Raw genomic sequence first — 27,930 nt, forward strand, 5'->3', positions numbered from 1 at the left:
CCAGCCAGCAGGGAACACGCAGCTCCAGGATGGTTCTGATGCAAAATCCCAGGAGGGCTCTGATTGGCCTAGCTTGAGTCATATGACCACCCCGAGCAAGAGAGGGACCTTCAGTCCCCAGCAAGCATATGAAGGGGCTCCCCATAGGTGGGGGGGGTGGGGGGGTGGGAAATGCTTTTTCCAGAAGGAGGGAAGGGATGTTGAGTGGAAATTGCCTGATGATGCTGGACAGGGAGGAGGGCCTAGAGCTGTACCCGGGGTACTGAACGGCCCTGACTGTGCCAGCACCTAGCCCTGGCCCTTGATGCAGGGGGAGGCCGCTCCTGTCTTCCTAAGGCCTGATAGCCTGTGTCCAGGACCCTGAGGTCAGGGCAGGTATGAAAGGCACAGGCAGTGAAGGTGCCATTGCAGGAAGTCCAGGTCCACTCTGCTTCCCTGAGCCTGCCCAGACTGGCTCAGACCTGAGCAAGTATATAGGCCACAGTGAGTGAATGAGTGAGTGAGTGTTGAGGGTAGGGCATAGAAAGAGGGGAAATCTGTTCCCTTTGCTCATTTAGCCCATGAATATTTAAAGAGAGCAGCATGATGCTACATGTTGGAGGTTCCAGGATACAAAGCCTGATTCTCACTTTCATGAAGCCCAGTTTGGTGGACAACACCATAAAAAGGTCCCAGCCTGGATGGTGTGGCTCAGTTGGTTTGAGTGTTGTCCTGTGCACTGAAAGGACACTGGTTCAGTTCCTGGTCAAGGGCACACACCCAGGGTGCAGGTTTAGTCCCAGGTTGGGGTGTATACAGGAGGCAAAAAATTGATGTCTCTCTCTCTTCCCTTTCCCTTCCTCTCTAAAATAAAAAACATAAAAAGAAAAAATATATATATGGTCCCTGGTAGAAGTGCTGTGGCTTGAAAGGGCCAGTAAGACTAGTGGTTATAAGCCAGGGTGGAGCCGGCTGCAGGGGTTCAAATCCCAGCTTCACCCCTTAGTTCTGTGATCATGGGCAAGCTAGTCAACCGCCCTGTGCCTCGGTCTCCTCGTCTGTGCAATGGAAACAATGATGACACTTGCCTCAGAGGGTTGTTGTGGGGACTAAATGTGTGAGTGCATGTAAAGCTCTTAGAACAATGCCTGGCATGGTACGCTCTGAGTAAGCATTAGCTAATATTGTTGTGATGACATCATTGTTTCTCTGAAGTGCTCTTGTTGCACACACAGCTCGGGCAAGTTAAGGAAAACTTCCTGAAGGAAAATATCCCTGAGAACTGAGGCATAGAGGGAGGGAAGGGCCTTGCAGGCTGAGGGAACAGCCTGTACAAAGTCACAGGACCTGAGAGAACGTGGAATTCGGTGGGACAGGTCGTGCTGGACAGGTGGACTTTTATGGAGAAGAAACTGAACGGTTCTAGCAAAGAACCTAAGACCGGGAGGAGCAGGCACAGGCCCGTAGATCCAAACAGAGAGCCCGTGGCTTTCTAGTTTCTCAGGAGAATGTAGGGCAACAGGTCTGAGAGAGGCAGACAGGGACAGAAAATGGGCCAGCGGCCCCCTGTACCATTCCCTGCCCTCAGAGCCCATCTAGGAAGTGGGTTTGAAAGTTGTCCAAGTGAACAGATTAGGTCATCGTGAGGCGAGGTGTTGGCTGAGTGACTGAGCTGCACCCACATGGCTCCTCCGGCAGCCGGAGGAATTAGCTCATGGCTGGCACAGCCCTTCCCTCCCACAGCCGCCGTGGCCCAGAGCGAGCCAGGCAGCCTGCTTGAACAGCAGCCGCTGTGTGCAGAAAGCCATGTCCCCACCGCAAAAAGGCCCACATGGCCCGGGGCTGGCTCCTTGCAGGGGGTGGGCTGGACTGCCTGGGGGGACTATGGTCTGACCTTGTTTTTCCGGCTGCCCTCGGTCCCAGGCGGCCCTGGCTTTCCTTGTCAGGTTCTCGCCTTTGCAAAGCCTGGAGAGAAGGTGTGTAGGAAGGACTTGGGTTCGGTGTAAAGAAAGCCTGACTGTCCAGGCGTTAGAGGGTCCCTCCTCTAGAGCCCACACCCTGGAAGTTCCTGGTTTGTCCAGATAAACGGAAGCCCCCACTGCCATTCTGCCTCAGGAAGCTGCCCAGCGCTCCTCTGCCCCCTACACCTGGCTGGCACCTCTCCTGCAGCTCAGACTGGGTCCAACTCAGTCATGCCTGGCCTGGCCTGCCTGGGTGACATTCTATCTGGAAGGGAGGGAAGAAACTCAACTGGGCCCTTGGGCACTGGGACGTCCAGAGAGGCAATGTTCCCTGGTTCAGTGACCAGAAGGACAGATTCGGTTTCAGCAAATCCCGGGAAGTGCTGGGGGCAAAGCAGGCAGTCGAGAACTTGGTCCCTGCAGGCTGCACCTGACCATACCTCCTAAAGTGGTTAAGTCCTAAGCCACCACATGTGCCTTGATCATAGTAATAATCCTCAGGCGGGTTCTGCTCTCTACGGTTTGCAGAGAGCTTTTACAGGTGAGTCCAGATGATTCTCACAGCATCTTTAAGAGGCAGATGGGGAGGGGAGTGTCAGTGCACAGACTGGGAAACTGAGGCCAAGAGGAGAGGGCTGATTCAAGGTGCTTGCATTCCACCCCAGTCCTTGCTCTCACCTCCTGGCTAACACAGTCAAACCTGGGTTACCTGGGGGGCCCCCGCCATGAGCAGGGGTGTTTAAAATGTGAGCAGGAAGGGAAGGGTGCAGGGTATATTGTGGTGATTTTGTAAGCTGGGCTCTTTTTCCTCCTCGCTATGGCAGACCTAGTCTGGCATGATGAAAATGCAATTGAGACCTAAAAATTGTGTGAAAGCAGGTGGGGTCCACTGACTTCATCTCAGTTGGCTTTCAAGGAAGAATGGAAGGGTGTGGAGATGGGCTCAGGTCAGGGACCACCAGGATGACTGCTCGGGGCTGCCGGAAGGGACCATCTGGGGCTATGACTGATATGGCCATATGACTGATAGGTCTTATCATCTTAAGAATAATATTTTTCAATTAAATTTATTGGGGGTGACATTGGTTAATAAAATTATATAGGTTGAGTATAATGCTTTTTACAGTGTGACTTTAGAGGTGTGCTTGTTTGAAGTGTGCCACTTACTAGGTTAAGAGCTCGCTCTTTGCTACTTTAATCCTCACAATGCCAGAGAAAGCCTACAGTATTACTCCAGGGTCTGTGTCATGAGCGAGGGACCCAGGCAGTCCCACAGCGCCCTGCGCCTGGGTTGACCCTTTGCTGTTGTCATCTTAAAAGTCTGCGTGCTTTTTAACAAGGAGCCCCTCATTCTCATTTTGCACCAAGTCGGGCAAATCACATAGCCGGTCCTGGTGACCCCCACCACTCAGAAGAGGACGCAGAAGCAGAGTGGTCACAACGCAACATGCCCACGCTCGGAGAGCTGGGTGCCCCGGGGTCTGACCCGAAGGCCACACCCTCTGGAGGAAAGAGAGGCTGACTGGAGCCTACAGGCTGTGCCTAAATCCCACTCCTGCCACCTGCCCAGGGCCAGAGACGGGCCCCTCAGCCCTCCCACCTGGGAAGTGGGGTGATCCCTCCCGCTGCTCAGGGTTATGGGGAGGAGCAGTGGTGAGCACAGGGGTGCTTTTACACGCTCCCCGAGACTCAGCGGATTAAAGGATCGTCATTAGCGCTGGTGCTCCTGTTAATGCCCCCAAGTGGTCCTGATGTGGTTTTCACAGGACTTCTCTGGATTGATTTAGAAAATGATAAGTAATATAACCTTCCCCTCCCCAAGGAGGCAGCCTCATAAAGCCATCCAGTCATCACTGTCGCCCACCCCAAAGGGAGACCCTTCCCTGACAGGTCTCCCTCCACTGTAGATGCCCTGCCATCTTCCGTGAGTGTGTGGCTGGGGGAGACGGAGGGGGCATGAGGCTGTCCCATTAGTTTCGTCTGCTCATGGTTGCCTGCAATGAGATCCTCTCCAAAAGGCATTGCTGGAAATAACCAGAGCTCCTGTGTCCGTGGGAAGAAGCCTTTACGGGGTAAAGCCGCCTCAAGGCACACTCAAAACAGATCCTGGCAGCTCAGCAAAGAGGCAGACGGCGCCTGGGAGGGGCCCCAGAAAGTGACGAATAGGTCTTCAGAAGAGATTTGAAAGACGCCTGTGTGACCACGTGACTGAACAGAAAGACACCCATGAGAACACCCCACTTAAGCCTACACAATACATGGACCAACCTTAGTTCTGCCAATGTCCCAAACCCAGGACGTTGGTATGATGGCCCCATTTTATTGATAAGGAAACTGAGGCTCAGCTAGCCTGACAGTACCTTCAGCTAAGGCAGTCTGATTCCACATCTGGTGTTTCTATCTCAAGACCAGAGGTTCCTAACCCTGGCCTCACTCAGGCCCCTTGGGATGCTTTAATGTACTCCGAGTCCCACTCCACATGAACTGAGTTACAACCCCCAAGCCTGGCAATGCACGTTTGTGGAAATTTCTCAGGGGATTCCCAACTGCATGGTTGGAGGTGAGAGCCAGGTTTCTCTGCCATCAATTGGGGTGGAATGGTCCTCCTTGGTCCTCAGGGGTGCCCCAGAGCAGGGGCATCAGAGCACGGGGAGAAGGCAGCCAGTCTCCCTCCGGGAAGGTTACAGTGCGGGCGGGGATTGTAGAAACACCTGGGACAACCAGCCAGCTCTGCTCTTTCTGAACATCTCCACGCCCCCGTGGGAGAGAAGCCGCACCCCCTCCCTAAGTGGCCCTGCCTGTGTTTGATTTTGCTCCCCTCCATTTCTGCCTTGTCCTGTGCCTGCTCACCATCACTCAATGCCCAGTCCCCTCACCCCAGACAAGCAATCGCACTCTTGGTTCCAGGTGTTGTTGTTTTTTTTTTTGTTTGTTTGTTTGTTTTTCTTGCAGAGACCTCTTAAGGCACCTACAAGTCAATAAAAGTCTCTTCCTCCCCCCTCTCTTCCACACCAAGGCTGCACCCTCTCCAGGCTGCAAATGCCCTGTGTTTTCCAGGGAAGCTGTATCTTAGACGTGGTTCCATATCCCTTCATTCTTTTTCACAGCTTGCCTCAGCACAGATTTTTTAAAAATATATTTTATTGATTTTTTACAGAGATGAAGAGAGAGGGATAGAGAGCCAGAAACATCGATGATAGAAAAATATTGATCAGCTGCCTCCTGCACACCTCCCACTGAGGATGTGCCCACAGCCAATGTACATGCCCTTGACTGGAATCGAACCTGGGACCTTTCAGTCCACAGGCAGATGCTCTATCCACTAAGCCAAACCGGTTTTGGCCTCAGCACAGATTTTTTTAATCTGCACCCCAAAATCCAAGAAGTTCTCTTCATTGTCTGAGTCAAATGGTCCTGCTCTGATGTACCCTGTGGGTGCAGGGATGTGGAGGTGGTGGCGGGGGAGGGGGGTAGAGAGGGGTAGGGGGGAAGGAGTTCTAACTCCAGGTTACTTCTCTACCCTGTGCCCTGATAATATGGGGCAAGCACCTTGGCTCTACCTTCTCCCCAGAGGTGGGGAGGCCAAATCAGATGGAGCTGATGCCCTTGCCCAGGAGGCACTGCTGTGTGGGCAGGAACATGATAACCATCTTCCCAGAAGGGTGAGTCATCCTGAATCCATAGGCTCTTCCTGGGCTCCAGGTCTATTTGCTTCCTCCTCTGAAGAGCGAAGTAGGTGTTGTTTTGGGAGGAAGCAGCTGAGCGTGCACAGGAGATGGGCCTTGAGGAGCTGGTGCCTGAGGACAGGTGCTGTGGTGGGTGGGGTGGGCGGGGTCAGTGATTTCTGGACCCAATGGCACTCCTGCATCTGCACAGGGACCCTCAGGCAGCTGCGCCTCGGGTCTGGCTCACGGAGACCTGAGCCCTCAGAATTGAGCCACCTGCCCGTGTCCTTGCTAATTGTGGGGAGCTCGTCAGGTGAGTCATTTAACCCCTGAGAAACTCCGGTGTCTCACACGTAGAATGGGGACAAAAGCCAGGGATTATAGACCTACAGTGAGGATGAGGAAGTAATAGAGGTGCAGTCATTTCCTAAATCGTGAAACACTGTACTACAAAGTATTGGTTTATTATTACCTCCTCTGCTCCAAGTTAAGGCATTAAAATCGCCTCGTGTCTAATCCCGAAGTACTAATTAGCAGCCTTGTCCCTGAACCTGTCAGTGTCCCCTGCTCAGGAGCGCGCAGGCCCTGCTCACAGCCTTGACTGCCATTGTTCGCACCCTTCCTGCAGGGCCTTCCTGGACTGGCCAGCCGCTTCTTGCCACCTGCCCTCCCCCACAAGGGGGAAGCTGCTTCCCCGCCTATCGCTGATCTGCCTGCATCTCCGGGGCTGATAGATCTTCTTGGCAAAGCAGCCCCGAAGATTCCTGCGAACGCTTGTCTGTTCCTGCCTTGTGTGGAGCATGGCGCCCACAGGACTCCGGAAAGAATCTTAACCCCGAAGCTCTGCCGCTGCTCTGGAAGGCACTCCGTGCGCTCCTGCCCCGTCCCTCTCGGCTCCGGGAGCTGCTCACACCCCAGCGATGCCCATGGGAGCCTTGGCCCCAGCTGGGTGAGACCATTCCAGAGTGGGCCCCAACCTTACCAGCCCCCAGCACTCCCTCAGCACCTCCACCGCCTTCCATGTCCGACCACCCGGCAGGCTCTAGGATGTCTGTGCCCCAGATCCAAGTGGAAGAAGTGCTGGTGGGGGAAGAGGTGCTGGCGGGAGCAGCCCCGCCTCCTGACGACCACCTCCGGAGCCTGAAGGCCCTGACGGAGAAACTGAGGCTGGAGACCCGCAGGCCCTCCTACCTGGAATGGCAGGCGAGGCTGGAGGAGCAGGCCTGGCCCCTCCCCAGGCCGGCTGCTGAGCAGCGGGAGTGTGGGGAGGAAGAGCCCTCCCCGCCGAGAGAGCCCAGGCAGCACCCGCCACCCAGTGCAAGTGCCAGCCAGGATGCCGGGACCGGGGCCTCGGGCAAGCTGGAAGGCTTTGAGAATATCGACGAGGCCATAGTCTGGCTCCGGAAGGAACTGGTAAGTGGCTGCCCCTGCAAGGACCCCAAGATGCCATTCTGTGTGTGCGTGTGCGTGTGCGTGTGTGTGTGTGTGTGTGTGTGTGTTGTCTGTCTCTATCTCTGTCCCCTCTCTGTTTCTGACCCATCTCTACCTCTCCCAAGTGCACATCTGTCATTTCCTATTAAATCAAAGGTAGACTTTATTGCCATATAGTTACATGGCATCCATGCGTCAATAAGCCCCTCATCACAGGTACTTCTGAAGCGAGTGTTGCCCATGAGAACCTGAGCCCATGAAGGTGTCCTCAGCCTTCCCCAGCGCCACTCCTGGCGTTAGTCTCATACTCTGGTCCTGGGGCTGCTCTGGGGTATGGTCCCTGGAGTATGGCTGCCCCTTACCTCTGAATCCCTCTCACCTGCCATCCACCCAAGCTGCCGCCTGGCTCTTATGGCCATCCCTTTAGCAGATGGAGTGGTCACTCTCTTGGCAGTGCTGTGCTGGCCAGTGAGGTGAGCCCAGAGCAGAGCTGCCCGGCACAGAGCTGGAGATGAGGGAGGGGGTGCTGCTGTAAGTGGCTCGGGCTCAGCCCAGCAGCACTCTGTAGATACTGAGGGGTGAGCAGGAGCTGCACGGAGGGCTGGTGGCTGATCAGGCCTGCGGTGAAGGCTTTGGGCTGGGCCGAGCAGGAATCTGCCCAGAAGTCCGGGCTGGGAGGGCATCCAGGTGAAACGAATGAAAGCAGCAAGCATGGGTTTGGGAGCTGGGGCCAGCAGTTGGGCCTTTTTCTGCTCAGGGGCTCAGCAGGCTTCCATCAGTGGCATCTCCCAACAAGTGAGAGAGGGGTGGGCATGTAGAGCTATGTGCCCTTAGCCCAGGGGAGAATCTCTGATCCCAGGCCTGAGGGCCTCTCAGCAGAGTCAGGCATGATGCTAACCTCCCATACTCCCAACTCCTGCTCTGTGTTCTATCACCTGCTGCCCGGCCACACCTGCCCAGTCAGGCCACGCTAACCACAGTTGAGTCAGTCATCAAGGGCCAACTTCCTTTCTGAGCTACCAGTAACTTCTGAGTCAATAGTGTAGGCCCGTGGTCAGCAAACTACAGCTCTTTGACCCCTGGAGTATGGCTCTTCCACAAAATACCACGGCCTGGGTGAGTCTATTTTGAAGAAGTTTAGAAGAAATTTAAGTTTAAAAAATTTGGATAGGCAGATCCTGTTTGGTTGTCCCGCACAATCCTAAAAACACATCCCACTGGGGCCTGGAGTCCCCCGTGAGTTGAAATAACCGTGGCTGGGGCAGGGGGTGTTCAGGGACTCGGGCATAAAATTGGAAATCATTTTTTTTGTTTTAAGCTTTGATATTGAGACTGCTTCTTAAAACATACCATTCCTCTATGTCTGTCTTTAGTAACTGGTGTGTAAGTTGGTTTGCATAAAAGGTGGGACACCTGTGGATTCTGCTCAAGGGGGTGCAGGAGGGGAGGAGAGATGGGCCCACGGTGTCCAGGGCAGACCCTGGAAGTTGCCCTTTCAGTTCCTGAGGCTGAGCTGCTTTTATTTGTTTTCACAAAGAGAAACAAGAAATATTTCCATTAATCAAGGATTCAATTTGTTGGGTTAGGGTTCATTTGAGGTTGTATTGCTTTGGAGAGCAGAGGCTTTTACTTTCTAAGCGAGCATTCGACATCAGCTCCCTTTGGGGTGGAGATCGGAGACAGAGTTCCCTGTGTATAAACCAGCAGGGAGTTCTCTGGAGCTTGTCCTCATCCTGGAGCATCAGGGAGAGGTGCCTCTCAACCCAGGCTGCATAGTAGAATCCCCACGGAAACCTGGAAATCTCCCAAATCCTAACCACATCCCAGACCAATCAAATGAACATCCTGGCAGGGGGGGCAGGAAGGATTTGAGGACCCAGACATCAGTGATTCTTAAAGTTCCCAGGTACTTCCTCAGCCAACCTAGGGGGTGAACCATTGCCACAGGCCGACGGGCCAGACTCATTTTTGTTGCCAAGCCATTGCAAGCCAAGCAGAACAAGTCGTCTGGCCAGACAATGCTGGCGGAGAAGAGGAAGGTGAGCCAGGTCGAGGACACCCGTGGGTAGTGGATAGAGTAACACTCCATAGGAGGAGGGAGGAGCATTCATGGTCAGGACTAATTTGGCTGGCAAAGGCTGTGCTGGGTGCAAGTTCCTCAAGCCAGGGTCTTGACCCCTCTGGATGCAGGAAATTGGAAGAACAGATGAATGACAGCAGGTAGGTGGGACATGCTTTATTATGAGCAAAGCAGCCAGCAACTGGCTGGTTGGTGGCAGCTTATATACACCTCAAACAAAAGCCGTACCAATTAGTGACGCTCTCTCGCTCGTGCTATATTAACATAAACAGGCTATCTAAGACGTCAGCAGTCACCAGAATGCGTGGGTGTGGGGGCAAAAGGAGAAACAAGATTGGAGGGAGTCCCAGCCCTCACTCCATTACCTCTTTGATTCTTACACCAGGCCTGTGTGATTGCAGTTATTGTGCCCCTTTTACAGATGAGGGCTCCTAGAAGTCAGATGACCTGCCTAGAATTATATTACTAGTACAGGGCAGAGCCAGAGCGTGAACTCACCCTTCCCCACTGGGTGTATAACACTTTGGGGAGAGAGAGCTCGCCAGGAGATGAAGCTGGAGAGATAGGTCTCCTGCAGAGGGCGCTGCTCAGACATGCCACTCTGGCTGCAGGGTAGAGAATCTCTTAGAGCTGTGACTCAGACTCTAATGTGCATACAGGTCACTAGGGTCTTTTGTTAAAAGGAAGATTCTGATCCTAAAGATCTGAGATGGGGTTCATGATTCTGAATTGCCACCAGGCTTGAAGGTGATGCTACTCTGCTGGTTCTCAGACCACACTTTGAGAATTAGGATGGATAGACAGGCAAGACTGGGGCTAGGGGACTAGGAAGGGACCTCAGAGGGAAGCCCAATGATCCCCAAGCCTGTACCCTGAGCCCTGTCCCTTTTGGCGTGGGGCTCGGCCAGTGAATGGGCTTCTGGGAACTATTCACAGCATCCTGCAGTGAGGGTCCAAGAGCCCAGTTCTTTCAGAAGAGGGTATGTGTAAGGTCAAAAGCAACCCAAACACAAAAGGGCAGGCAGGCCAACTCGAATCCGTGTAATTCTGCCCTTTTAGAAGATTAAACAGTAACAAGGCAACTCGTAAAATCCTTTGATTGAATTAAAAACACGATTTCAACATTTGAATAATAAACCCATTCTCTGTTTTTAAGTCTCAGTCAAAACAATCAACTCCGTCATTTTTTTTTTTCTAATTTATCATCTGTTAACTCATTCAAGATATTATTTAAAATTAGCATTTTTTTTTAATTCAATGAAAGTAGTTTCAAATAACTTTTAAGCCCAGAATCAAGGTTTCTCTCTACCTGAGCAAGTCCTTTCTGCTGCTTTGTCCAGGACAGGTGCAGATTTGTTTTTCCCCCTGAAGTGGCTAAGAAAACAGACTAGAAATCTATAATTCCATCATCTATGGCTGTTTTCCCTACAGAAAGCCAAACCCTCAGTATGACCGGAGCCTTGGCTCAGTTGTGGGTTTATGCCCAGTGGTCCCAGTAGCAGTTACCACAACCAGCAAGGTGTTGGTTGTCCATGTTGATCCTTTTAGAGGCAGGCCATGTGGGTCTGGAAAGATCGGCTTGTCCATTCCCTGCCTCCTGCAAGTCCAGCTCAGAGACACACAGTGACTGCCTAGATCTTCACTTGTTTCCAGGGCTTTCAAGGCTCCCAGCAGCTCCCTCAGGGGTCTCCTCTCCCTCTCACTTTCCATCAGAGGAAATGACAGTCACTCTTGACTGCCCCAGGAACTTGCAAGTAGAATGGTGTGTTTGTTTTGTTTTGTTTTGTTTTGTTTTTTCAGGCTCCTGTGTTGGGAGATACAAGGAAGGTGTTTCTCATCAAGGTGTAGCTATTGGCATTGTCCCTCCCGCTAGGAAGGCCTGAGTGTTCAGACAGGCTGCCGCCTCTGCCCTAGGTGGCTTCGGGCCACCTGGCTCCTCCAGGCCCACATGCGGCTCTGCTGTTTGTGGGAGACAGACTCAGCACCTAGTTACATGGATGTTGTGCAACTCTGATATTTCCAGACTTCTCATCTCGCCAGAACGTCACAGTCTTCAGCTTCCCACCTTCAGTCAAGTGGCCTGGGCTGGGGAGGGGGCAATGTTCCAGGAATGGGGGGCTAGAGGGCACAGGGCCCTGAAGCTGTGGGACTGAGCCCTCTGGCTGAATTCACAAATGCATCTGAGTGTGTGTGATCCCAGAGCTAGCAGCTGTGGGAAGGAGGGGTGGGAGTTGTACTAGGGGGAGGGGCAGCTCTCTGTCTTCTCTTTAATTCTGCTGCAGTGTCCCCCTTGCCAACCTGAAAGGCAAAGAAAGGGGAGAAATCTGCTTGGCCTGTGCGATGCCAAATGAAAACAAAGCATTCCAGCTTTCTCCTAAGGGGTTGTCTTTATAGTGAGAATCCCTGGGCGTTGGCAGATAGTTTTCTTTAGCCTCATGCAAAGTGTTAGATCCCTGCAGACAGAGCCCCTCAAAGGTGTTTATGGTTGTTAGAGAGAACAAAAAGAAACCTGACAAGTTTTCATCATTCCAGGGCCTGCTGTGGCAGGAGGCTGTAGCCCTGGACTCAACTAGCCCCTCTGTGGTGGCAGCTTGAGTTGCTCCTCCCCTGGTTAACCCTCTCCTGCCTGTGCTGGGCAAGCAGATGACTGGGTTGTCCAAGCCCAGTCCTCTGAGGCCAGTTTTACCATTTCTGCTGAATGAGACGGCCGGATGACAGATCAAACTCACCGAGCATCTTTCGATGAGGATGAAAGTGAGAAATGTGAAGATGGCAGCCACATTAATGCATACTGTTTTTTGGTGGCTTGGAGGTATTTGCTATTCCCATTTTATAGATAGGAAGGTTGAAAATCAGAAGGATGAGGCTGAGGGTCACAGAGGTTGACTTGCCCAAGATCAGATGCAAGGGTGTGGCTAAACCAAGACACAGACCTGCATGCGTGTTGTGGCTCTGGCTCCAGATATTTTTCCTTTGTACAAGGTATAGATACTGGCATCAAATGTTTGAGTCAGTGGGGCCATGATTTGTCAAAAAGCCCACATTTGAAACCCTGCAGTTGTAGAAAGGGACACTCGTAAAGGGTTACAGAGAGCTATTAGCAATGTCTCATAACTGCTTTTAGCAGGGACAGGGCAGCCATGCCCATTCTATGGTGAAAATAATACCTGTTCAGAGCCACCAGCTGCTGGCTGAGCTGGGTTAGATCCACAAGAGAATTCCTAGTCCAGGTGACCCTTCGCTCCAGGGGAAGTCTTTTCAGTCTGTGTCAAGCCCCTCAGTCTGTCCACACCAGCAAGCTGCAGGAGGAAAACAGCGTTCTGTTCCTCTGACCAGAGGCTGGCCCTGTCGTGGTTACTACAGAATGTATGGACAAAGGTGCCAGCAAAGGAAATAGGTCAAAACAACAATGGTCTTTGCTTCCTGGGTGCTACTATCATTCTTCAGCCTGGAACACGACTTGCTTTAAACCCAGGTGGAAACAGTTTATACTGTAAACAAATGTCTGTGAAGCGTTTTCCATGCCTCATCTCATTTGATCCCCAAAGAAGTCCTGGAGTAGGTAGATAGACTGGGTAGAATCCTATTTTCCTTTCATTAGCCAGAAAACAGAAATTTAGAAAGCTTAGAAACTTGACCTGACTAAAAAGAAGTAAGAAATGGTGGACCTTGAAAATGACTTCAGGTTTTCTCACTGTATACAGAATATAGTCAAACACTGAGGCACACAGTAGTGTCAGGAGTTTAACAGGTGCCTGCGGGTCATTCTCAGGCCATTGGCTCATTAACCAGTCACAGGCAGAGTGGAAAAAACATAAAATTTCTAACTAGATTAGACTTCCAATTAGGTTGTACCACATCTGAGCTGGGTGACTTTAGGAAAACCAACTAGCCCAGCCCTGGGCTTTGTCATTGTAAATTGGGTATAATAAATACCTACCTAGCAGGGAGTTATGAGGGGACAGTGAGGAGGGCAGGAGAAAGGTACCTGCCAAGGAACTAGATTATGCACATGCATACACATCACATCATTCAATAGGCACTATCACTACCCCCATTGTACAGAAGAGAAAGCTGAGGTAAAGCAATTGCCTATGATCAACCAGCAGAGCATGGATTTGAACCTATATCCACCTGACCTCTTAACCCCTGCCAATTGCTCCTGTGAGCAAATGAGTAAGAGTGCACTTTGTATTTTATAAAGTTTTATGCTCATTCAACACATTCTCTCAATTCCGGAAACTTTGGGACATTACTCTCCAAAGTTTACTCAATTTAGCTCTCTTTCTAAGAACTCCCCCCTTTCTCTTCCTTGTTATAAGATGAGGGCCAGGTCTGGTGGCAGATGGGTTCAGAAGGGACTGTCCAAGCCTGAGGCATGTCCTTGGCTGGGCAATTGCTTTCTGAGGAATGTTTTATTTTATAAGCTTCTGGACCCACCCCTCTCCCCAGGCTGCTGCCAGGGTCTGAAAAACTGGGCACTGCCCAGTGAGTGTTGATCATGTCCCTGTGTGCGGGCCTGAACCGGTCACAGCCAGTGAGCAGACAGAAGCCAGGGAAAAGTCACAGAGAGGCTCATTCAAGGCGCCAAGTCCTTGGCAGCATGGAGAAGGGTTCCATGTCTGTGCCAAGGGCCTGGCTTTCAGGAGCCACAGTTCTCAATCATTGAGCCAGAAGGCTGCTCAAGAGAAAGAAGGTTCCAGGAGGTTGAGAAGCTTCTCTTCTCCCACCCAGCTCTCCCCTAGGGCAGGCACCCAGCCAGCTCTCCCCTGGGGCAGGCACCCACCCAGTTCCCACCAGGCCAGGCATCACCCAGCTCCCACCAAGCCAGGCACCCACCCAGCTCCCACAGGGCAGGCACCCATCCAGCTCCCACTAAGCCAGGCACCCACCCAGCTCTCACCAGGGCAGGCCCCCGCCCAGTACCTGTGACCAAGGAGGACAAAACCTCCCCTTTGTTACTGTGCTAATTCCAATAGTGCTAGTTAGGATTATGAGCAGAACCCTCAGTCCTAGAGCAGGAAGGAACCAAAGGAATGATCAGCCCCGAGTTCTCAATGAGGAAAGATATGCAGAGATTCTATGAGGGCCCATCAGACAGCTGTTCTCCAGCTCCGGCCCCGCCCTCTCTTGTCTCACACTCGTGTCAGCAGCCCCCATGGTCAGTGCTGGCCACAATTCACAGTACTCAACAGTTCCAAAGACTTCCTGAGTGCCCAGGGGGTGGGGAGCAGTGGGGGCTGGTTATCAAAGAAATGTGTGGATGGTCTTTCTCTTGTTGCTAGTGGAGTTCTTGGGGTACTGCTGGAATAAGTATTCCCAGAGGACACCAAAGGAAGATGGGATGTGGTAGAAAATTTTATTTGCTTGGAATTACATCCCTTGGTTTCTAAAGTCCCATTTTTCTTAATCCAGTTCTGCGGGGGGGGGGGGGGGGGGGGGGGTGTTTCAGGAGAGCAAGAGGCAAAGCCAGTGTCCAGGTCTCCATTCCATGGCAGAGCTGGGTCCAGCACAGCACATTTTGTGTATCCATTCTTCCATCAATGGACATGTGGATTGCTTCCACCATTTAGTTATTATGAGTAGTGCTGCTGTGAACGTGGGTGTACACATAGCTGTGTGAGTCCCTGCTTTCCTTTTTGGGGGTGCACACTGGAAATGGAATTGCTGGGTCATATGGTAACTCTTTGTTTAATTTATTGAGGAACCGCCCTATGCCATCCACTTCATTTTACTGCAGGCTTTGTCTTTACTTCATCAGCCCAGAGGCAGGAGTCAGCCCCTCTTAACTCCCCAGAAAATCACTAGTGACCCACAAGACTAAAGAAACCTCACAGCAAACCACTTACACTCATTTTAGGTCTTCCTGCCCCTGAGTTTCTTGACTGGCCTTCCTCCTGGGTGTCTCCTCTCTCTCCACCTGGGCCTCTCACCACCCCGACACCTCACCAAGCCCAGCTAAGGCAATCTCCTCCTGCAGAGCAGCTCAATAGCTGCTTTTACTTCCTTAATCCTGCCCTTGGGGATTCACCTTCTACCTTAAGAAACAACTTGAGAAACATTCTTGTCTCCTGCAGGAAACACACCCGTGTTGGCTACTGTCAAGCATAGATCACAAACACTCTTATTCCAAGAGACCACTGGTCACCCACCACCCCCTTCATGTGCTTTCTCCCCTGAGGGGAACACACCCTGTCACCACTATGCACTGACAGCGAGGCAGTGACATTTCTTGCTCTTTCACCAAGTGCTGTACCCTAATTATAGGATTGCTGGGATTAGGGGCCACACCTCTGAGAATCCAGCAAGTGCCTTTCTCCCCGGGACCACCGGGGTGTGTGTGGGGGTGGGGGGTGGGGGGTGGGGGGGTGGGGATTAGAAACTGTCACGACCTGCAGTTGGGTGCCAGCCAGAGAATGCATTAAATCCCACATCGATAGTGGAGTCACTGGGCCCAGCATCTCAGTTTCTTTAATAAAGTCTTAAAACTGGGAGGCCCTGGCTGGTTTCCACATCCTGCACCTTGGTCTGGAGAGAGAGAAGACACTTGAACCATGAACCGCTTACCTTTATCTGACTGGCTTTGTTCAGCTTAGTTGGTATATTGCTTACCACCTAATTTGCTTCTCACAGTCCCTGGACCAGGCATTATGCCTTTTCTGTAGATGAAAAGACAGAAATTCAAGAAGCGTTAATGACTTGCTCAAAGCCACACAGATTGCGAGGAATAAGTTTCAGCATGAGCCCAGATTCTAACCCCAGAGCAATGAAGTCCCCGTTTCTGCTGTCCCTAAGACCCAGCCACCCCCACTCCTTCAGGGCAATAGAAGTCATGGAAAGGCCATCCGCTCTGGGCTCTGACGGGCCCCAGTGTGATCCGAGTGCCACCGTGCATGTCCCTTAACTTCTCTGAGTTGGCTTCCTCAACCATGAAGCAGATCAAAATACCCATCATCTAGAGTTGTGGGAAGATGCAGTAAATGATATATGGGAACCATCCTCAGGAACTACCACTCTTCTGACCTACTCTACACAGGATCTGCAGACACATTCATTGAATTTTTCTGAAAATATTTAATTTATAAAAAGTTTCTTACCTGTGTGAACTGTGAGGACATTTTACTAAGTGAAACAAACTAGCCACAAAATGACAAATATGGTAGCCATACCTGGTTCTGCTCAGTGGTTAGAGCGTTGGCCTGTGGACTGAAGGGTTCCAGATCTTATTCCAGTCAAGGACATATGCCTGTTGCTGGCTCCATCCCCAGTGGAGGATGTCCAGGAGGCAGCCAATCAATGATTCTCTCTCATCACTGATGTTTCTATATCTCTCTCCCTCTCCCTTTCTCTTTGAAATATATATATATATATGAAAAAGAGACAAATACTGTAGATTTTATTCATATGAGTTTTCTAAAGTAGTCAGTCACAGTGACAGAGAGTAAAATGGTGGTAGCCAGGGCTTGTTCAGGGAACAGGAAGTTGTTTAATGGGGACAGAGTGTCAGTTGTTGTTTTTTAAATTTATTGATTGATTTTAGAGGGGTAGGGAGAGAGACAGAGACAGAGATTGATTTGTTGTTCCACTTATTCAAGCATTCATTGAATTAATTGGTTGATTCTTGTATGTGCCCTGATTGAAGATCAAACCCACAACTGTGGTATATCAGAACAATGTTCTAGCCAACTGAGGAAGCAATGTGATAGTAATTCCAGAGTTTCAATTTTACAAGATGTAAAGAGTTCTGAAGATGGATGATAGTGATGGCTGCACAACAATATAAATGTACGTAATGCTACTAAACTGTACACTTTAAAGTGGTTAAGATAATAAGTTTTATGCTATTTGTATTTAATCACAATTGAAAAAAAAATTCTAGAAAAAATACCACCTCTGAACCCTGCACATTTTGCTTAGGTTTCTTCAGAGGCGGCGGGAACTTTTTTCTATATGGTTACAGTCAGGTTACCTTATAACAGGGACTCAGTTAGTATTTAAGGTGCAAAGTCCCCCTGGAAAATCCCTGTGTGGCCCACAGAGTAGGTGAAAATAGGCTAGCACTCCAAGGGACTCCCAGGGTGAGACGCACACATTATGAGGGCCCTCAGAGCCCAGGCCTGCAGATTCCCTGTCCCTCCTCGTGTTGGGACACAAACCAGCAGAATGGGCAGGCACCAACCCTACTGGATTGTGATTTTCTTACTCTTCTGCAGAGTTGAATGGGTTCATGAGGTGGCTCCAGCAAGGTGGCCTTTGTCCCGTCAAAGGGAACTGGGCATGGGCCTTACTATCACCCGACTGACCAGCTGATTCTAATGGGCTTTAAACCCTAACTATTGCTCTGACCTTTGACCAGATCTATTGGCCATAGAAAAATGACCCGTTCCCCACACCAAGTACCCACTGCAAGCCACATCACATCCCAGGCACCTGCTCAACCTGAAGGTCTCCAATTTTAAAGGACCTTTTCAAACCAAAGATCCAATTCCTGAGGCCAAAGTTCAAATCTAAATTATAGGGGTCCTAGCTTTTCACAGATTTCTCTTCAAATTATAAAATGCCTGACAAGAGAAGTGGTAGAGTAAAACTCTCAGAAGACCTTCTCAAATTAAACGGTGGCTGTGAGCCAGCCTTGTCTTTCAGACAGATTTGAACACTGTCTCCTTCAGAGGGGTTAGGCATCACCTAGCCCAGTTCCAGGCATGGCTAAGGTCTCCAAATGAATAAATGACCACCTACCCTGGGGCACACCCGCCTCATTAGTTTGGTGTTCATTTAGACCAGTGTTTCCCAAACTTCTCTCATGATGAGAATCACCTGGTGGAGTTGTTAAAACACAGATTCCTGAATCCCAACTAAGAAGTGTTAAACTAGAATTTTTTGGGAACATATAGGTAAAATTGTATACTTAACTAGTGCTCTAAACATATAGGTAAAATTGTGTACTTAACTAGTGCTCTAAGACAGATGTTATATACAGAGCACTAAGTTAGGTATGCAATTTTACCTATATGTTCTCAAAAATTCTAGTTTAGCACTTCTTAGTTGGGATTCAGGAATCTGTGTTTTAACAACTCCACCAGGTGATTCTCATCATGAGAGAAGGTTGGAAAACACTGGACTAGAGCAATAGGTTCTGATTGGCAATAACTTTAGATTGTTATGCCTAAGGATTGAGAAGTATGTTACTTAAGTGAAGGCTATAAACTTAAATCCTGATTCTGCCATTAAATACTTTGCTATCCCCAAGCAAGTCTTTCTACCTTGATTTCCCTCATTTATAAAAATAGAAGAGATCTGTAGAAGTACATAAAAATGAATGAAAGAAAAAAAGGAAATGCTTACTAGTGAAGTCGCTTATTTTTTACCCTGCAATGCATGTGATTCCAAATCTGAACAGGCAAAAGTGAGAACATTTGGATTTATTTACATAACCAGAAGGAGGGTCCCTCTGGGATCTCACAGTTGATTTTTCTAAATCAGTTTGGCTCCAAGCACCGAGCAAACGACACAGCTGAGACACAAAACCATTAAAAAAATTCCCACTTGCAAACACAGGCAGAGTAAAGGGTGAGAAGGAAGCAGGTGCAGTTGGTGGCCTTGTGACACTGTCGTTAATGGAAAACGCTCTGCACAAGGACTCTCAGGAGTTCTCTCAAGCTTCCCGTCTCTGCCACCGCACAGCTGTGAAACTGAGCAATCACTGACACTCCCCCGGACTTGTGAAACACTCAGACTGTCCTGGGGGAACTCAGTTAACCAACCAGGTTAACATGTAGATGAATGATGGAAACCATACATGTTAGACCAGGTGCGGAGTTACTATCACATCCCTCCCTAATAGGAAACACTGAGCCTCCTACTAGGTCCCTGAGCACAGAACTCACACCACACACCCACACTCCGACTCTACCCGAAGAGGCAGAAGAACTTAGTTGCCAGTCTCATTGTCTGAGTTCCTAATCCCAGCTCTGCCATGTGTGTGCTTTGGGACTTGACACAGTAACCTACTTGGCTGAGCCTCTGCCTCTTCACATATAAATTGTGGAGATGATGGTGACATTACTTGATGGAATTGTAGAAGATGACTGTTGCATATTAATAAACCCTGTTATGGACTGAATGTCTGTGTCTCCTTCCCCTCCCTCCCCTGGCAAATTTACATGTTGAAGCCTCAATCCCCAATATGATGGTATTGGGGGGGGATCCTTAGAAGGTGATTAGATTTTGAAATCATGAGGGTGGGCCCCCATTATAGCATTAATGTCCTTATAAAAAGAGAAAGAGAAATCTTTCCATCACATGAAGACACAGTGAGAAAGTGTCCATTTGCAGGCCAGAAAGGGGGTCCTCACTAGGAACTGAATCGGTTCACAATTTGATTTTGGACTTTCTGACCTCGGGAGCTGTGAGAAATTAATGTCTGTTATTTAAGCTTCCCAGTCTATGGTATTTTGTATGGCTGGCTAATACATGCCCAAAGAGCTTAGAACAGTATCTGGTTTAAAGGAAAACATTCAATAAATATTTGCATACATTTATGTTTGGCTCTTTTGAAACTTTATTAACCTGTTAACCGAGTGGGACCTATAAATACGTCAAACGTAAACAATATCGGGAACAGGTAGGACATATGAATACATCCTTGAAATATATGTTGCGCCCTGAGAGGGACGCTATATATTTTTTGTAATCTTTATAATTGTTTGTAAAATTTATAATTTTTAATTCGATGTTTCCATTTATTTGTTGGTATTCTTTTCTATTTGTTTGCAATTTTGTATTTTCCTTTGTGCTTTATATATAAATAAATGAAAAAATATATATTCCATTTATTTTAATTAAGTATAAATAAAAAATAATAATAATATGAAATTACGTCCTCCGGGCGTGACGTACTGACACGTCCTAGTGAAAGAGTACGCGCCCGTTAAAAAGGGAACTCCCCGGTTAACTGGTTAAGAAATATTGCAGGCATTCTAAAATGTTTAAAGTATAATAGAGCCCTAGCCAGATGGCTGGGTTAGTTGGAGCATCTTCCCATATACATAAAAGATTGTGGATTCGATTTCTGGTTGGCGTGAATACAGGAAACAACCAATTGTTGTTTCTCTCTCACATCCATGTTTTGTCTCTCTCTCTCTGTCTAAAAAAATAAAATCAATAAACTTATCCTCAAGTAAGGATAGAAAAAATTTTTTTGAAGAAGAATATACCCACCACCCGACATAAGATATAAAACATTACCAAAATAAGTGGAAGCCCCTGTATACCTTCTCTAATCACATTCCCTCTTTCCTGCCCAGAGCAGACCATGATCCTGAATTTGGTATTTATCATTCCCATTAATTTCTTTATACGCTTACTCCGTCTGTACGTATCTGAAAATACACCAGAACTGACATGTACTTCTTCCAAAAGGATTTAGACACAGGGTCTAGCTTAGCACAAAGTGTTGTTTGGCAAGCCCATTCTCATTTGTCACGTCCCTATGTTTGCCTTGTCACTTCCCTGAGCTGGGAATGCATTAATATCTTCAAGTGGGCCAATTGCTGAAGCAAACCATTAATTAAGTCTCCTATTAGCGGGTCTGTGCTTGTCAGAGACTGTGGAGCTGCAGCTTTCCGCCCTTCCCACCTCCTCCTGCCACACGACAATCCCTGCCCTTTCCAGCTCAGCTCTGACACCCCCTCCTCCCTTCCAGACGGAGATGCGGCTGCAAGACCAGCAGCTGGCCAGACAGCTCATGCGCCTGCGCAGTGACATCAACAAGCTGAAGATAGAGCAGACCTGCGACCTCCACAGGCGGATGCTCAACGACGCCACCTATGAGCTGGAGGAGCGCGATGAGCTGTCAGACCTTTTCTGCGACTCCCCACTGGCCTCCTCCTTCAGTCTCTCCACGCCACTCAAGCTTATTGGAGTCACCAAGATGAACATCAACTCCCGGAGGTTCTCCCTCTGCTGAGCAGCCCTACAACAAGGCAGAGGAGCCAGAACAGAGGGTTTGGGAAGCGGAGAGCAGGCTTGGGGAGAAGGAAGCGAGGCTGAGACACCTCAAGTAGGTCTCCCCAGAGACACAGCTTTCCTGAGACCAGTGAACTGTGGACCCCAGGGCCTGTCCGCAGGGGATCTCCTTGGGGCTGCAGCTTTGGAATCCAACATCCCCATGACTGGCTCTCACATGATACCCACAGAGTCCTGCAGAAGGGCCACTTCATCCCTATGTGCAATGAGACTTGGGTTTCCAGCATGACACCTCTCAGTCCTCCCCTCAGTGATCCATGTTCCTGTTTCCTAGAATCACTGGTGCTATGAGAACTGGGATCCCAAAGGCGGGGGTGGGTGGGTGGAGGAGGTGGGCAAAAACTGATTATTGCAGAAGGCTTCCCCACGGGCATGGAGCCCCCAGGCAGAGGTGATTTGATATATCAGATGTGCCCATCTTGCTGTGGCTGTCTTCTAAGTACTGGCTCGAATTCACCCTAAGTAGATGACTCAGCAACCCTGACAGGGACCCACCAGAAAAGGAAAACCAAAAGAATATAATGTAAATTGTACGCGTCGTGTTCTGGGACACAGCAGTGCAGCGTGGCTGGAGCAAGCACAGATGCCCTCTGTTGCCTGCCTGGCCACATGTACCAGTGCCTACTTCCAAAGAGTCCCTTTGCCACCACGCCATACCCTGGGGGAGGGCCTAGGAGACCACGGGTGACAGAACCAGGCAGGTATGCCCATGGGTTTCCCATAACTGCATTTTCCCTGGGGCCAGCAATGGCCTCCTGGTGGCATCTGCCAGTGTCACCTACGTCACCTTCTTGCCCACCCGGAAAAAGTGGAGGGAGCCCAGACGCTCACCCTGAGCTCCCCTGAGATTCTGTGCCTGACTTAAATGACGAATTTTAACGGAATCAGACTGTTACTAATCTGCCGCTAATCTGTTAATAACTGTTTGATTTTTATCCAAAGCCAGTTAGGTAGGTCAAATACAGAGGTTCGGGTTTTATTTTAAAAGGTTCTTCCTAATAACAAGCATGAGGATCACGAAGGTGAGGACTGAGACCTGAGCAGGTTAGGAAAGTTAGCCCAGTAGAGTGCCCTGTGTCAGGTGTTCCCCGGCAGCTGGGAACCTTTAACCTTGGATGCCACCTCGTCGAGGCCTCTCATTCACAAAGTAGTAAAGTGAAGCCAGGGAAGGAGAAAATGACTTCTCTTGGGTGATACAGCTCATGAATGGCTATACCATATTGATGTGTTAAATCATTATCAATGATGCCTAGACAGATAATGAACTCCAAAGATGGTCCTAAATGCTATGCCAAACCTACAAACTGCCAACCTCTCTACTCTCCACCTCACTCAGCCCTCACGTGCACCTCCCACTGTGCAATTCAGAATCTTTGGGTCAAACTCAGAGCAATGTCTGGACAGCGGGCCCACAGAACACATATTACCAATCGCGCATCCATACTTGAAGTAAGATGTCCTGTTGCTCGGATGTTCATGTTTTGTCTTCCTGTGTAATCTCATTGGGGCCCATACAGGCATGTGCACATGTATACACACACACACACACAGACACACACACACCAGGATCCATATTAGGAAAAGGTTGCTTTTCCTTTGTGGCCAGGAGTAGGAAGATGCCAATGAATGGTCCCTCATTAGACAGAAAAGAAAGTTGGTCCTGAGATTTCAAAGAGCCAGAGGGTTTATGCTTCCTTCAGAGAAGTTGTAACCACATAGCTGGATTTGTTTTGGCCCAACTCTGAGCAGTAACAGAAGTCTGAAGCCCAGAGGACTGGTTTATGGTGACCTCAGAGGAAGGCCAGCCCCCCTTCCCCCCAGGCAGGAAGGGAGGGTGAAACCTCTCCCCAGGAATACGCCCAAGCACTGCCAAGTCCTGCAGAGGCCTTCCTGCCAGGCTTCTCCCAGACAAGTCCTGAGGTCATGGGTGTCAGGAGGGCCTGCGCACACCCTAAAGAGACACACACATATTCCTGCTCACACAGGAGTGCTCATTCCATATTTAAAAAAAAAAAAAAAGCCAAACTGATTTTTCCCCCCCTAGAAATCAGTCATCACAGTAAGTGAAAAAGCTAGAATCAACTGAAATTGAATGATGTAGTTGAATTTCATCAACCCAATTGAGTTGGAATCAACCGGGCAATTTAGTTGCTCAGCCTACTTTTTTGTTGTTGTTTCATGAGAGGAAACTGAGCTCAAGACACACTTTTTTGGATAGGTTAAGTATTTTTGGCTATTTTGTTTAGTTCATCCCAAGAGATAAGGAAGGAGAAAGAAGAGAGGATGAGAGGTGGAGGGGAAAGTACAGGTATGTTTTCTTGTTGTCCAGTGTCTGTGACTTCCCTTACTCCCACAGTGAACACAAATGACTAACCAAGTCCATTCAGCTTTGTGAAGTCCCTGCCTTGCGTGGGTCTATAGATGCCAGCTCCCCAGAGCAACCTTCTCGCTTACTATGTGTATACAATACTGTTTGCAATTTTACTCATTATCTACCCATCTACTCGCAGTCCCCAAGGACCCCTGGGTGTAAGCTCAGAGTCTCCATTAACACTTCGTGTGCGGTAACATCTGATGCCTTCATGGGCTCAGCAGTGATCACAGAGGCCTGGAGAGCCTGGGCGGGCTTGAGACAGCCTGACCCAGCCCAGGCCTCTTCCTTGTAGCAATACCAAGTGCTATTACATAATTGATGGACAATTTATAATTTTATTTTTTACAATTATTTGTTTCTATATTGCTGTTAGAAAAAGTGAAATAAAAATATTTCAAAAGAAGATATAGATTGTTTCTGTTAAAGTACAGGGTCAAATACTTAATTGAGAAGAGAGAGAAAGAGAGATAAAGAGGAAAGAAAATGAGAAAGATTTGAGTAATCAACCATTGAATGGAGTAAGAGATTCAGCCTAATCCCTCTTTTCCTCTATGGTGCCTTCCCCCAAGGGGCTGCTTCTTGGTGGTTGCAGTCAGGAGCTTCCCAGGGTGGGCTAAGTGAGCTCAAGGGGTGGAATTAGGAGATGCAGGCATTATCCTAATTTCACCAAGGCCAGCACCATGCTCTCACACAGTGGTCCCTTCCAGAGGTGACTCTGATTGAATTCAGAGTAACTGGGTCAGATTATAGCAATGACTGAACATGGAACCACAGGACATGCGTTGCAAATCCCAGGTCCATCTCTGAAGTGTGGAGGTTAACTTTGCCATGCTCTGAGAACTGTGCCTTAAACTTTTGCAACCTCTTAAAGCAGCAGTCCTCAAAAGTAAGCATGCATGAGGATCACCCGGAGGACGCGTTGCAAATGCATATTCCCAGGGAAATTCCTGGGCTCTTCAGCAGGGATGCAGCTATGCAGCTCTGATATGGGTTCTAGGGACCTGTTCTCAACAAATGCCCCAGGAACCTGGCACAGGTGGTCCACAGGCCATGGAGAACATTCCAAAGGATGGAGTGGGCAAGGGGAGGCATTGTTTGAATCACTCCTATCTCAGGGGTCTCAGGAGAGGACTACGTCAGAGGGTCCAAACAGGTGTCAGTAACCCCGTTTTGTGGAAAGAACAGACCAAAAGAAGTTATCTGCAGTCCCCTGTGGTTAATCCCCTGCCTACAACATGGGTGTCTAGATCTGCTTCCCACAGAGAGCGCACAGGATGGGTTGTGGGCTGAGGGGCAGCGTGGGCGCTTGGAAACCTGGCATCGCCATTGGTTCAGAGGGCACTCAAGAAACCATAGGTCCATTGGGCCTTCCCACTCCTCCAGATGGGACCACACGTGCACTCTTTTCACCCCAAAGGAAAATGCCTCTAATTTGGCATCCAAGTAAATTGAGCAATTTTTAAGTGCCACAGAGAAGATAAAATGTGATGACAGTGTGGGAGCGGCTGCTTTTTCCCACGTGGTCAGGGAAGACTTTGCTGAGAAGGTGCTGTTTCAGCTGCCAAAGCCACCATGCAGAGGGGAGAAGAGAGAGGGTTCTGGGTAGAAAACAGGGAGTCAGATTCTGAGGCAGGAGGGAGCATGGTCTGCAAATCAGCTGGGGTGCAGGCTGTGCTGGGAGGTGAGCGGCCACGACTGGCAGAGCACATCAGCATTGCGCTCTGAGTGAAAAGTCAGGGTTTTATTTGGGTTGTGCGAGAAGTGATTTGAGGTTTTTTAGTGGGGAGGTGCTATATGATCTAATTTAAATGTTTGCAAGATCTGACCTCACTCATTTGTGGATAATAAAGATCATTATAAACTGATGAACCAAAAGATAGATATAGAGAGAGTAAAGCAACAAGCAGATTGTCAAATTTCAGCAGGGAGGGGAGGAGGATCTGGGTTCTAGGGACCTAGAACGGAGATAATACATCAACCGAAGGACTTGTATACATGCATATAAGTACAACCAATGGACATAAAACTCTGGGGAGGGAGGGGATGTATGGGAGAGAGGGAGGGGGGCAAAAAAAAATCAATAAAATATGTAAAAATAAATAAATAAATAAATGGTATGTATAAATAAATAAATAAATAAATAAATAAATAAATAAATGTTTGCAAGATCTACCCAGAAAGAAATGGGAGTGGGGCAGAGATGGAGTCCAGAAGAATAGTTAGGAGGTGGTTACTGTGGACATGACAGTGACAGGGACTCCACTGCTGTGGAGGGGTGACAGGTGGTCTCATTCGGGGTTTACTTTGGGACATGCTTTGAAGGTAAAGCCACCAGGACACACTGCTAGCTTGGTGTGGAATGTGAAGGAAACAGAGAAGTTAATAACAGCCCTCTGGCCATTCACTGAGATGGAGAAAGTTTGAGGGGACCATGGGTGGCATGGTAGATGGGCAGCATGGATAGTTCTGTTTCAGCCGTGTTATATTGAAATGTCGATTAGACATCCAAGCAGGGAGGGAGCAGGTGGTGATATAAGGACTTGGACTTCAGGGGAAGGCCAATGTTGGAGACAAACATTTGGGAGTCCGGATTTGGATGTCTGGATGCAATTAAAAGCACCATACTTGGATAAACTCTAAAAAGAGAATGTAGACATAAGAAAAGGGGGGCTGCCGAAACTGGTTTGGCTCATTGGATAGAGTGTCGGCCTGTGGATTGAAAGGTCCTGGGTTCGATTCTGGTCAAGGGCATGTACATTGGTTGCCGGCACATCCCCAGTAGGGGTGTGCAAGAGGCAGCTGGTCGATGATTCTCTCTCAACGATGTTTCTAACTCTCTACCCCTCTCTCTTTCTCTCTGTAAAAATCAATAAAGTATATTAAAAAAATAAAAGAAAAAAGAGGCTGAGAACAGCATCTCAGGACCTTGCTAGAGGCCTGATAGAGGAGGAGCAGGCAGGAGACTTACAAAAACAGCTCACCCAGAAGAAGGAAACTGAGATGGGCCTTAAAGAAGACAATGTTTCAACAAGGAGAGTGTCATCAATATCAAATGCTGCTGAGAAATCGAGGAAGAATTGGAGAAATAGAGTTTTCGGCAAGATGGAGATCTTAAAGCATTTATTACGGTGTGATAGGTATTTCAGTGCAGGGTAAGCACCAAGTCCAGTTGTGTAGGTTGAGTCCATGCGAGAGGATGTGGGAACCTAGAAGAGACAGTCTTTCAAGGCAGTTTGCTACCCAAGGAGCAGAGAACAGGAGCTGGGCAAGGACATACAGCCAAGACAACGATTTTGGGTTGTTCTTTTGCAACAATCTATAATACAATAAATGTCTAAAATAGCACCATTGTTTATTAACAATACATAACAATAAAACGGTGCAATAAGAGTGTTGGCATCTGAGATCTGTCAGTGGGAATAATCCGCTGGAGAGGGAGAAATGGATGGTGCACGAGAGAGAAGGTGATTACAGCAGTGGAATTCTTTTTTCTTTAACCTTATTTTTCAATTATAGTTTGCAGTCAATATTGTTTGGTATTAGTTCCAAGTAGATAGCATAGTGGTTAGATAGTCCTATACTTTACAAAGTGTTCCCTTGATATTTCCACTCCCACCTGGCACCACCGAGAGTTATCACAATGTCATTGACTGTATTCCCTACAGTCACCTCCCGTGACTATTTTGTAACTGCCAATTTGTATTTCTTAAGCCCTTCACCTCTTCACCCATTCCCCAAACCCCTCCCTCGGCAACCAGCAGTGACGTTCTTAAGGAGGAGAGAAGGCAGGAGGCGGAGTATGAGTGGGGAGGTTGAGCTGGTGAGGAGCAAGGACGCGTCTCCGGCTGTAGCAGGAGGGAAGGCCTGGGCGCAGATGCTTGGACTAGGGAAACCTCTGCTGGGAAGAGGAGGAGAGTCCCATTGGATCCTTCTTTGTTGTTGTTATTAATTCTTTTTAAAATTTTACTTATTTAAATAATTATTTATTGTTGAAAGTATATGTCCTTTTCCACCCCCCCTCCCATTGACCCCTTCAGCCTGCCCCCACCCCAGGCCCTCACCATCCCATATATGCATGGCCTTACGTGTGCATTGAGTCCTTCTTATGTTCTCTGTGAAATGGGGAAGTGACTTGGAGCAGATGGAATGTCAGAGGCTTGAGGAGAAAGAAGTTTGAAATAATTATCTCAGAAAATGAACACTTTAATTTCTTAGGGAAGCGTAACTGAGTCCTCCTCCTCTGGTGTGGGCTGCCTGTTTGAGGCTTGTGGTCCTCTGGGAAGCCAAGCCCAAGCCCGGGATCGTGGGTGAGAGAGTTAGCTGCCCCAGTGCAGACTCAGACCAAGTGGACAGCAGAGGGATGTGCCGGCGGGGACACGCAAGGACGGGGAAGGCAAACTTTGAACTGTCCTG

General features: G+C 48.9%; 1 protein-coding gene across 2 annotated transcripts in view; it reads left to right on the plus strand.

The window, feature by feature from the left end:
• FAM167A (family with sequence similarity 167 member A) overlaps positions 1-23,922 on the plus strand; it is a 35,845-nt gene extending 11,923 nt beyond the window's left edge. For both annotated transcript variants that reach the window (XM_084886498.1, XM_084886497.1), the window contains 2 exons: positions 6,234-7,018; positions 20,821-23,922. In XM_084886498.1, the coding sequence (XP_084742624.1) occupies positions 6,626-7,018; positions 20,821-21,084 (657 nt within the window). In that variant the 5' untranslated portion in view covers positions 6,234-6,625 and the 3' untranslated portion in view covers positions 21,085-23,922. The remainder of the gene's footprint in view (positions 1-6,233; positions 7,019-20,820) is intronic.
• The last annotated feature ends 4,008 nt before the right edge of the window (positions 23,923-27,930 follow it).

The sequence above is a fragment of the Pipistrellus hanaki genome (genome assembly GCF_964339955.1).
Source record: "Pipistrellus hanaki genome assembly, chromosome: 5".
NCBI classification, from domain to species: Eukaryota; Metazoa; Chordata; class Mammalia; order Chiroptera; family Vespertilionidae; genus Pipistrellus; species Pipistrellus hanaki.